Below are 12743 nucleotides of genomic sequence, written 5' to 3' on the forward strand. Positions count from 1 at the left end.
CTTAATTGAAAGGAAAACTCTAGGGTATCTTATATATTGTATTGAAATACTGTATAATATTGTTGGTTATCACATCACTAACAATTCAGTTGACATTTTCTGAGATTTTCTCCTACGTGGCTTTAAAGATCGCAAAGATTTAACATGGTTCTAATCTTACTTTTATTTTCATACTAATATTCAACTCTGCGTGCAAAAAATCCCAAGACCAGAGCTTAGGAAAACAGTCTCTTCAGCCTGGTCTGAAGATCAGTCCAGGCAGCAATACAGGAAGGGTTCCCTCATTATGTACCTGTCTCTTTACACACACACTCATTACAGTGCAGTAAGCAGGGACACAGAATCAGAGAATGATTTGGGTTGGAAGGGACCTTAAATCATCTAGTTCCAACCCCAGTGTGATGGGCAATGAGACTTCCACTAGTACCTCCCACTCCTGTAGTAAAAGCATTTTCAAGGTGTTCCTTGCTTTTGAAATCTTAAAAAGTCAGTTAAAAACAGTATGAAAAAAAAGGACTAATTAGGCCAAGGTTAGCATAATTTAACACTGTTTAGCATTCATGCTTCATTGACTGTTGGGTCTAACTGAAAATATTTATTTCCACAAAACTTACATACACCTAGAAATATATATAAAAATGTGGAGCTATTTTGCACACTTACATCCATTTTGGTTTTAAGACCATTTGTAGATAATAAACTCACCATGGCAACTTCCATTGGAAAATGAACAGAGCAAAGTGTTCTGCTCACACTGAAATAAAAGCAAAAAATTATTAACATATCAAGGAAAACCAGTCCATTGCACAGTAATGAGAGGAAATCAATGCAATACATGAGAATTCTGTTTCTCAGTATCAAAGTTAGCTCATTCACTCCAAAAATCATGTCCTATGCAATAGTCTATTTGATATATTATAATTTCTGGTATAACTTTAGAAGAATACTGAGATACATACTCAAACTCATATTTTGCATTTCTTTTTAGCTGACTCAACCTCTGTCAAGTTTGGATTCACTAGAAAGCATATTTTGGACACAGTTCTTTTGGGGAAGACAGGGTGGTTAAGAAGTGGTCAAAAGATGGAAAAGATGTTATTTACAAAAAAAAAATTATTGGCAGTGATTTTATATGATTAAATTTTGATTAATTTTCTACTTGCTGCAATCTCATCTGCTACGCTAATATTTTATTAAGAACATCTTGGATGTGTAAATTTATTAAAGAATTACAATTATCTGGATCATTTTTATAATAATATTTCAATATGCAAGTTCTCTGTAGAAACATGACAAACCAGAAACAGCACAGAAACAAAACTGGAACTGCATTTTTTTCACATCCATTATGTGCTACAGAAAGACATTTATTCAACAAAAAGAAATTTAAAAACAAAAAGTGCAGTATTTCAGGCAGCTGTTTTGCTGAGTACCTTACAGAAGAGACAAAGGATAAAATCTCTTTTATAAGTAATGTATAAATTAACTTATTAAATTGACTCAAATTAATTCCATGCAAATCCTAATAAATTTCTCTGTTTAGAGGCCTTTTATCATAGTAATCCAAATCAGTGAGCCTAGCAAAACCAAAGGAAAAAAGCATCACATTATCTGAGCTGAATTTCCACCCATCTAAGCGCATATGGGTAGCACAACTCTTTGTCAAGGGACAGCAGAGGTGGTAGACGTGTCTGTTTTAACAAGCCATGTAAGACACAGCTGGGATTTGCTCAGTCCAGTTTTCCAAACTGGATGAAATTTTCTACAGTAAACATTGTATCATATTGGAATGTCTTCATGGTACTGGTAGAAAAATGATAATTTATCTTTTCCCTTTTAGGAAGTGTTGCAGAAAGTTGCAGTAGTTATGTGCTGATGAATTTGGAAAATACTATACTTGCAGGGATATTCTCCAAAAACATGATATATGTAATTTGTATACTGTTTATTTTTCTAATACAATCAGTGCAAAAGAGGAAAAAGAAACAATACCATTGAGAAAAAAAGTAGCCACTTTCTTCCTAATTCTCCCAAAATTATTTATAGTTAGAAATGAAGTTTCCATCTCTCATGGACTTATATCCAGAAAAAAAAATAAAAAAAAAAAATCACATTTTAGTCAAGCATATTTGTAACTACTTGTTGTTTCTAAGATCCCAGCCTTATATCAGCTGAGGTTATGTAAGTTCTTCAGAAATTTTGGAGATTTGGATAAGTGCTTTAATGTCTCTTACCACATCACATGCAGAAGTAGAAATCATATGGACTGTTTTCATATTATTACTTGAAAACAGTAAGTATTTTCAATTTATATTATATTTGCTACTATGTTCAAGTAATACTACTGTTCTCAAGTAATAATATGATACTATTTTCAAGTAATAATATGAAAACAGCCCCTATTGAATCTGATTAAGATTAGGATTACCTTTATTCTATATTAATAATTTCTAATGTTTTTTATATCTGTTACAGTATCTGATTGCATTCTGTAAGAAAAGCAAGGAAAGCAAACATGATCTTCAACCCAGTCACGGTGATTACTGAAGTGTAAAGCACATCCCACCTTGTTTACAATATCACATACCTGGCTGCTCATGCCATCCTTCTGGATTATTTTTAACAAGTCAGCATGAAATTTTCTGGCATTCAAAAAGACCAACGGGCTGTTGACTGAAACTATTTTTACCTGTTTTAGGGATTCCTGGGGAATGAAATAAACATAATGCTGAAAAGTTCATCTTGGATTTGGAAAAGAAACCCCAGACTCGTTTCTATTAAAAAACTGAAAATACCCATAAATTAACCTAGGAGGAGCTTTGGGTTGTAAGAATTATTTAACAGATAATTCTATTGATCAGCCTTCACACATCTGAAGTAAGAATGGAAACACAATTAATATATAATGAACATTATCTATAATATTATTTAACATGAAAAAAAGCATGCACATTATGAGGCATAATATTAAGAGCTATTAGCTAACAATTATATTAGTACTATTTTAGTTGGCATGATCCCCAAGGATAAGCAGGGTAACATTTGCAGACAGGGAATATATTTTATTAGACAAACATCTTGAGAAAAGTACACAAGGATTTAGGGCAAACACTGCAGTTGGTTTGAGGAAAGCTGGCAATATTCATCATTCATCTGAAGATGACTTCAGTACAGAGATAGTTCTCCATGAAAATACTTACTGGATCCTGATGACCCTTGAGTGGCACATTTAAAGCTTTACCAGCACAGTTCTACAACCAACACAATAATCTCCTTTGCCCTTGAGCCTGTCTCTGAAATTCACTGAGTAAGCTACAACCAGCTTACCAGTACCTTCAGTCAGACTGTGTAGCACAAAACAGAAATGATACACAGCAGAACAATTTTGGAAGGACACCAGATAATGTTCAGAAACCCCCAGGTACAAGTCAGAGGCATTTTGCACAAAACAAGTTCTATTTCTCTCACTCTCAAGGTGTACTTAAAAATACCTTCAAAAGCCAGTGAGAAAATTAATATTTATATATAAATAAATACATTGGACAGCAACAAGATAAGCTTAAAGACTGGTTTTGTAGAACACAGAACTGAGTTAATTCTACTGAACTCGTAGTTTTCCACAAGTTGTGTGACAATGAAAGTAAAAATCAAGAATTTGCATGAGAATATAGGTCAAAAAAGACTCTTCTTCCTAACAAAAGTCAGTGGAACAAGGTTAGAGTCAAACACAAGTAACTGGAGTTGAAACAGACCATTTTTTAAATAGTTAAAAATTGTTTGGGATTGCATTGAAGAAATGCTGTTTTCCCAACAGACTTTCAAGCAAAACAGGAATGGAAATCTTCACCACAAATCACATAAAGTATCTCCTTATTGTAGACTGCTGTTCAGACTTCTGGGAATAAGATGATCTCTCAGACACCACCACAGTGACCATGAAATAAAGAAAACATTTCAAACATCCCAAACTGAGGCAAAGAAGCCCAGACCATGTGTAGGGACTTTACGCAATTTACCTATGAATGTGATTGCAGTAAATACCACATCACCTACATGCCACAGTCAGACAAGTGGCAAAGCTCAGCTGGCAGTTAAAATGTCTCAGGTTGTATGGAACAGAGCTCTAAAATAAGGGCAAAACAGAGGATGGTATATGCTTGCCCAGAGAAATGCTCTGACATCCCACAGATTCCCACAAAAATGATGCTATACACGGCTTGGTGTGGAGACAAATGGACATTTCAGTGCCATGACAAAGTAGAAGATAAAAGCTAAGAAAATAAGGAAGACTGATGTGCAAAGATCAAATCCTCTGATTATAAAGCTTCCATAAGTACAATATACAAAACTTTAAAGGCTCAAACCATAAGGCCAGATCAAACAGATGGCAGACTTAGGTATAATTTTTGTCCAGAATGGACAAGGTCAACTGTGCCTAAATTTGACCAGCCAGTTATTCCTGGCTCTGGTTTGATTCTTTGTTAACAGAGAAAAATCAGAGAAAAGTGAACTTCCTCTTTGTTGTGTCCTTGCTACAAAAGCAGGAAATTTATCTCACGTGCCTGCCCCTGCCACCACTTAGAAGGCCCCGGGTGATTGCCCTGCGCGCTCTGCACAGCGACGGCTCTGCTCGGGTACGGGTTCAGTGCCAGTGAGCGCCTGGGATGAAATGTGTTTCACATAAGCTTCTAAGTACCCTTTGATTTTTTTTCCACATTAAAGTGTCTTTTCTCTTATTGATTAAATAACCCCTATAAATCCACAGACCTTAATGGCAGGGAAGATCATTAAGCTTGCATATTTTCATGTTTAAAAGTCCTGTTGTTTATGTCTAATCAGTTATTTACCAGGGAAACTTGGATCAGTCTAACATTCATACATTAAAAATTACCCTAAATGCCTGCTGCAACGCAGTGACTCTAAATTAAATTAAAGGCATATTTTCCTTCTTTTGTTTTGTGTAATAAGCTCCTGAGCAATTTGCTTCTCTAACATAATGTTATTTTCCCCACTGTCTGTAGACACTACTTTTGTTATTACTAGGTTACTGGTGTTAATCTTACTGAATTTGGGGGTGGAAGCAGGGGAGCAGTAAGCTTAAAAAATAAAATGTATAGGCATTTGTACAAAATGCTTCATGAACTGATATGAAAAATAGCAGACAAATAAAATTTTGGTTACCCATCCCTAACAAAGTTACTCCAATATTTTTATTAAGAAGAAAAAGTGATATAATAATTGACAGCTGGTCCAGCCTCAACAACAGTGTTTTAATTCACATTTCAGAGTCCTCCTCATTCTTATGTACCTTTCACATTCCAACATTGCTCAGCATGCCAAAAGAGTAAATGCCCTTGAGCCCTTGGATGTTCTGATTTTTAACCCAAGATAGCTCTGATAGAAGACATTTGCCAGAAATAATAAATTCTTTAAAGAAGATCTGCTTAATGGAGAAACAATAACTGCTGAGCATGTGATTTACCGATACATAAGACCCTTCATCAGCACTAGGAAAGGAAAAAGGACATAGGAGAAACTGCCACAGTGGAGAAGGTAGGATGTCCTGTTGATGGGGCTCTGTGCTGAAAGGACACATGGTTCTACTTCTCTCTTGGCTGCTGACTCCCATTTCATCTTGGAGGAGGGAGTTCACCTCTCTGGGTCATTACCCTTCTCTTCTTACCATAGATCTGAGCAAAAAGCAATTTTGACGAAAATTGCAATGAAAATAACCAAAAGAATCTGATTGGTTGATTTAAGTTTGTAAGAAGCCAAATTTTAAAGGCACAGTCTTTGGGAGAGTTTCTTCCATCCATTTTTCATGTGCACAGGGTGATGAGATTTGTGAAGCAGTCTGTGAATATTTCGTGGTATTGCCACACTTTGCCCAGCTTCATGGTGTCCTCTGGACAGTCTGGTCGTGAGGGGTTGGTGACAGAAATGATTTCAGAAGAGATTGGGGATGATGAAAATAGCAAAGGACTTTTAGGAAAAGTGATAATAATACAGAGACTGTCTGCTCAGATGGCCCTTGCCATTCCTGGCAAGACATTTCCTTAAATTTAGGAATTAGGAAACTTTGAGAAAGAGCAATTCATAACTAAAAATGACAAATAAACTAAGATAGACTTAAGAGGACTCGCTTAACTTCACTTTGCAGACGAGCAGAAGAACCATGAAAATATTCCAGTTTCTGATGGACAACTAATTTTATTATTATATTATCCTGGCTTTAGATTTCAAGTTGTCATATCATAAAAGCATTCCCTTGTCTCCTTGATTACAATCTGGTAACTAACTAGAGAAGACAAACAAACCTGAATTAATGAAACACACACACAAACAAAAAGTTAAAAAAGAAATTGACTTACACAATTGTCTTCTGCTTTGTATTTATGGTCCACCTCTTTCATATTTTTCAAATTCAGGGTCTTTGCTCTGAAATCAATATTACAATCAATATCAGACAAAAATCTGTACAGTAAATCATTAGTAGTCTTGAGCAGAAACAAAAAGACACACATCTCAAACTACAGCATAGCAGTTTAAAGGTCTGACAATGCAATCTGTGAGTATTTTTGTGATTACAGACCTTATATTTTCTGATAATCATCCTCTTAAAGAGTAAAAAGTTCATTTTAGAATTATGAGTTCACTTTGAAAATATGAATAATTAAATTCTCTAGTGAAGAAAATCTTAATTTTCATTTGCTGGCCAGAGCGCTACTTTCAAGTCAAGATAGCTCACATATATAATAATATATGCATTAATAAAAATAATAATATATAATAGGAATAATATATATAATACATATATATGTTAAAAATATTAATAATAATTTATAATATAAAGCTCAATCTATAGCTTCAAAAGTAAAGAAGTTTAATATTTTTTATATGCAAAATCATAAGGAAAGGGAAAATAAATATGAAGAATAGCTGTGGGTCATGAAAAACAAAGATATTTTATTTGTCATTGAAATTGACACATCTTTAAATGATGAAACAGAACACTGCACTCTAGCTATCAAAATGGGGGCTTACTAGAAAGGGCCAGTATTCCTATGCTCTCTACACAGTGAAAAGAGAAAGTCGCTTTGGAAAGGGAGCTCAGCATGTGATATTCTGAATTTACAGGAACACATTTAACTGCAGAAGACTATGGAACTATCTATCCTCTGAGACAGATGCAGCAATATACAAGGAATATTTGCAGGTATTGGGGCCAGATAAATGAGCCTTGCAAACATCAGCTGTTCTCTCATCTTTGCATAAATGAAGCTATAACTGCTGCTGGTTTTAATACATTTTGATACATAACACGTACCACATCCAGTACTCTGACATCTGAACAGAAACTCTACAATAAATAATCATATTTTCCTTGCTTCACTTCTGCTAACACTTTTGCTCATGACTGCATGGCTTACTACACGTTATCTTGTTAACTCCATCTGTGCCATACCAGTTTTAAGGCTCCTACCTTGTTCAATACCTTTAGTTGGTATGGACTATATGTGCAGCTTCACTGAAGAGCACAGAGATCACTGGGAAGAGTCTTATTTACTTATTTATTAATAAGTGCAGGTTCAGACAGAGGTCTTCACTAATCAGGCTCTTTTGTGTTAGATATCCATCCCTTTCTGCTGTTGGAGAACATCTAACGTCCAGGCTCAGGACAAAAACAGCATGAAAACTTGCCTTTTACTTTATTAGAAGCTATCTCCCATAATTTTTAACTGACTTGAAATTTTGAACTATTTTCATGCTGGTTCTGCAATTTATTCAATGAGAACAGAGCTGTGCACAAATGTCTAACACCATTAACTTTAACAAGCATTTAATCGAGCTGTCTACATTGTGCTTAATTTCAGTGGGATTCAATGTTCATGCAAACAACTGCATGCAAGCAGCAAGTCATGTGCAGGACTGGTGAGCTGTGAATTAATTCTGTAGCACAAATCAATCATGAACCTCAGCTATATTTCCCTTTACTCATGATCCAAAGTAGCAACTGTAATATATTAAAAAAAAAACAAACACCCAACTTCCAATTGCTCTAGTTTCTTTTTCCTGACTTTTCTAAGTCAGGAAAAGTCATACACAGAACTTACACTTTTTGTTAGACATTAGAATAGTTATACAGTTATGTTTGATTAATCTATATTAGCAGTGCAATTGTCAACTACCAACTCCTGTGCAACATAGTACCTAGGACTTTTTATAAAAGCTCTTAGTTACTGAAGCCTGACAGACATACCTTTTCCTTAAAGAGCAAATAAAAATCTAATGGAAAAAAATATAATTCATCTTCCTGCTGATTTTATGCTGCCTTCACATAACAAATCCTACAGATATGTAATAATCAGAGAAATCAGAAAATAATGCCATTTTATAAAACGTTTTAGAGATTCCTTAGTCTACAGAAAATGGACAGATGTGACTTTTCCTTTTGAATTATCTTATCTTGCAATTTTCTACAACTAAAAACTGAACTTTAGTTGTTAAATTTAGTATACCTTATGTCTATCCTGACTGTGAAGCAATATGCAGAATGAATATATAATGAAGTGCTAGCAGAACACTTAAATAAATTGTTCCTTACCTGGGAAAGCGGAAAATCACGATTACTACAGTGCAGACAACACCATACAACAGTCCCACATTGGCAGCAAAGCATATTGTAAACACGTAGGTACTAACCCATATGCTCTTTAAGGAGAGCAAAAAGAAGTTATTAGTTTCAAATTTTATAGCAATGTGCACTTTATGAATCAGAAATAAAGATTTTTAAAACTAAGATAATTTCTCAGATGTGAACATTTGGATCCTTGAGCTGGCAAATGCTGAAGACTGAATTGGCAATTTAAGTAATGCCTCCCTGTGGGAGACCACATGCAGCATGGCACAACTCATCACAGTGCTCACAGAGGTTCCTTCCAGGGTTACTTAAAATAGTGTTTGTACTTGTGCTAACAGCTTAAGTCAGAATAAGCTCAGTTATTTTGGAAAACCTCTGTTTTATTTTTCACATTGCAAATTCTTGTCACCTTCTTCACTGCAATAGATTTTAAATGCTCTCCTTTCACATAATGAGGTGCCCTAATGAGGTCACATACAGAGAGCTTTTCTCCCACTAATCATATAAGTGGGAATTATAATTTGCGAGGAAGCTGATTAAAAGTGGCATTTATCAGAGTACAGCTGAATGAAATGGCTCTATAACAAATAAAAATTACTGGGGAATTAATTCCTTTTAATGGAAATGGTGAGATTTCATATTACTTCCCCATCTTTCAACAAATGATTACTAAAACTTTGGATTAATTTTAAATACAATATTAAAAAATACTCAGACGCATATATGAAACTAAAGTCAATTTAAAAATAAATTTAAAAGAACATTAAGAAACTTTTACATTTCAATTTTTAATTAATTATTTTCTTACCAGAAATCATCACTTTTCTTTCCATACTACAATGACATGTACAACTAAGAGACATGCAGATTTTACAATTAAAAGAAAAGTACAAATTACTCAATTTCTTATACCAACCTAATTGGTATAATAAAACACATCTTTCTTTCCTTGAGGGAGCCTTAAGCAAAGACTGCCATCTAATCTTTGTACAAAAGGTGTTAAAAAAGAATGGAAAGTATTTTCACTCCTCTGGATATACTGATCCCCACAGGTGCCCATTTCAAGAATTACAGTGCTGCTTGTTCATGTTTGCAGAATAACAGATCACATTACAATGGCACAATCAGTGTTAAGATTATCCTTTCTGATGCTTTCACTTAACTCATAAAAGCCAGAGACAACAGAATACTTTCAGACCAACCACAGGAATTTTGCTTGAGCAGATTTGAGAACTGTTATTTTATGAATAATAAAATGTAAGTCATACCATACTAACTTGTGCTTCACAGAGGACAGAGTGTTACATGATTCTGTTGAGAAATATTTTCCTCCCTCATCTTCAAGATTCCTAACTACTGAAAAAAACTTTCCAGCTTCTTCAACAGGAGGGCTGCTAGGTAAGGAGGTAGTTCATCTTCTGAAGCAGTCCTCAATCACTAGCTGTATTTTAACAGACATCTTATACAAATTGTTGTGCATGTATTTACAAAGACCACCTTTATGAGCAACAGATACTGAGTTCTGAATAAAAAATAAGAAAGCAATGCTAAGATTTATAAATCCAATATACATTTATAAAGCAGCTCACCTGGATGTGAAAAGGCTAACACAAATACTAAAAATCTGAAAATCAGTGAGATCAAGTAATGGACTACCTTAATAAGGTTGAACCCTCGGCAACACCTGAATCCACTCCAGTGCAATCCAGTTCAGCTGCAGACCTGAACCTCATCACATCTAACTAAATCACTGCAAAATTCTTATGTCTCAGAAGAAAACATAAAGCATAAAAATGCAATACAAAGTCTACATAGGAAGAATCAAAGCCAGAAATGTTTAAGTACTGCTGACTACTGAGAAAGTTAGTTAAGTGCCTTTGCAGCAGCCTAGTATCTTACATCTTAACTGTAATGAGAGACTGCCATTGCTGTAGAGGCTGTGCCAAAACAATCATACTCTCACTAGTCAATCACCCTTTCAGTGCTTTGTATTGGCCTGGAATCAGCACTTCTTTAATTAGGGTAGCACTAAACTTGTAGAAAGAAGTTATGTTGGTCTGATACACCTTTTTTTTTTTTTTCCCAAATTCATGGGTTATTGCAAAGTTCAACAAAGAAGTCATAAAAATATCAAAGTTTCCTTTGGCAGCTTATGGCAATATGGTTATTGCATACTTCAGGATAGATAGAATCTAATCACTCTTCAAATCTTAGTCTTATAGGCACACGTTAATATCAAAAATCAAAACAAAATCCACCTTCAAAGTACTGTACTAACTTAAAGAAAAACTCTAAAGAGGGAGAAAGGAAAGAAGCAGAAGAAATGGATTTATGTCAGCTCCTGTATATATCAGAAGGTATCAGAAGCACTGAGAGGTACAGTGACTGTGTGTAGCAGTTGCCTCCATCTAGACTTTCCATTTCATAGGGTCTACTCATCCACTATTGATGATGGTCTAAAATTGGCATTTGGTAGGAAAAAAAATCATATAAATAAATGCAAAATACTTTCTGAACCTAAGGGTAAACCATGCAGTGCTAAAGTATGGTGATAATAAATGTTTCTGTACCAGTTTGAAACCAGATTATGCACTTCACTGTTTCATTGCTAACTAAGGAGATGATCAGCTATTGCCTGAATGGGTAGGGTTTCTCACACCTAACTCTCTCCAACACAGCTGTCTAGATTCCTACCATAATCAATTGATTTGGTTATCAGAATGTAGAAAATTTAGGATGCAGTTCATCTAACTCCTACTTGATTATGCTGTTGCTTAATGGAGGAAGAGATGGACATGACTTAACTGACCAGTTCTGTGCTATTTGTAATGTGAGGCTGTGATGAGTTGCTCAGATAGAGTCCCTCCAGCATATAGCCAAAAGAAGAATCCCATTCAAGTCCTGCTCACTTGGGAACTGTCTCAGGAGAAGATGCTGGAGTCCTGGAGGATGCTCTGGCTCTAAGGACCAAGTGACATGGCCACGCTTCCACATCCTTCTGCAGACAAATTACTAGTGTCTGCATTCATCCTCAGCACACCCTTCATCAAAATTGGGATTCAAGTGAAGCCCACCACAGCCATAGAACAGGAACTGCCTAATGCACTAAGGGACATGGTTTAGGTGTAGACAGTGTTGGGTTGACAGATGGACTAGATGGTCTTTAAAGATCTTTTCCAACCGAAATGATCCTATGATAATAAAGTGGTATTTCAAAGTGGTTCTTTGAAATAATTTTTCACAGGCATTCCAAACACAGTTGTAGTTGACATATTATTGACAATATTTACTGTATTGAGACAGTTTTTGTTCTCAAACAGCCCTGGAAACAGGCACTGATAGAAATAATACTCTTTAAAAATAATTTATATGGTAATCATGCTTTCAATAGATTAAGCATTCACAAATTCCTTCCCACCCCACTGAGACCAACTACAGCACAAGTAACATAATTCACACTAGCATATTCACTAATGCAGGAAAAATAGACAATCTCCCTAGGATGTCATAAGATAGAGTCATTGATGTAAAATTATTTTCACAGAAGAGATGGTTTCCTACTTTGTGGAAAATTGTTTGTATAGTAAAGCTCTGGGAGCTCTCAGAGCCCTCTCATGAATCAGAACCCATGCGTGATTTAAAATTTAAAAGGCCATCTTCCTTCTGAGGATAATATCTGAAGAAGTTCTAAAAAACCCCGAGAAAATGCACTAATGAGCTCCAGATTTCAAGGAAGACCCTTTCTAGTCACTCTCCTCTAAATATTTTGACAAAATAGATTGACAGGGTGTTGGATGCGTGTCTCAGAAATTGAATGACAAGATCTTGGAGGATACTTGTCAAAAATGAGACACTCATTCTTGGATCTACTTTAATTGCTGAATTAGTAGCATTCCTTACTCCTTTGATATTAATGTATGTGCACACAATTACAATTAATGAATCTGTAACTGCCTCTCATCACAACACCATGTTGGGAGTGTGTAATTTTTACCATAGATTCTTGCCATTCTTTCTGCTTTAAAAGTCAGGCATTCAACTTGGCTTTGTCTCAGCTGTGGTCATTTTCTGGTCAAGACATCAATGCAACTTTAAAACATTT

The 12743-nt window shown here is 35.2% G+C and overlaps 1 protein-coding gene and 1 long non-coding RNA gene across 7 annotated transcripts in view; one reads left to right on the plus strand and one right to left on the minus strand.

Annotated features, from left to right (window-relative positions):
* Window positions 1–5195, plus strand: part of LOC147655393 (uncharacterized) — a 32279-nt gene extending 27084 nt beyond the window's left edge. Inside the window, exon 2 of the long non-coding RNA XR_015285037.1 lies at window positions 2476–5195. This is a non-coding gene — a long non-coding RNA (uncharacterized LOC147655393). The remainder of the gene's footprint in view (window positions 1–2475) is intronic.
* SLC26A7 (solute carrier family 26 member 7) overlaps window positions 1–12743 on the minus strand; it is a 67665-nt gene that overhangs the window by 8733 nt on the left and 46189 nt on the right. For all 6 annotated transcript variants that reach the window (XR_015285031.1, XM_086882999.1, XM_086882995.1 and 3 more), the window contains 4 exons: window positions 8606–8712; window positions 6372–6438; window positions 2588–2704; window positions 706–754 (listed from right to left, as the gene is read on the minus strand). Coding sequence is in view for 5 of the 6 variants with exons in the window: in XM_086882999.1 (XP_086739125.1) it covers window positions 706–754; window positions 2588–2704; window positions 6372–6438; window positions 8606–8712 (340 nt within the window). In the remaining variant the exon portion in view is untranslated. The remainder of the gene's footprint in view (window positions 1–705; window positions 755–2587; window positions 2705–6371; window positions 6439–8605; window positions 8713–12743) is intronic.

This window comes from Cyanistes caeruleus, chromosome 1, assembly GCF_971803275.1.
Source record: "Cyanistes caeruleus chromosome 1, bCyaCae1.hap1.1, whole genome shotgun sequence".
Classification (NCBI taxonomy): Eukaryota; Metazoa; Chordata; class Aves; order Passeriformes; family Paridae; genus Cyanistes; species Cyanistes caeruleus.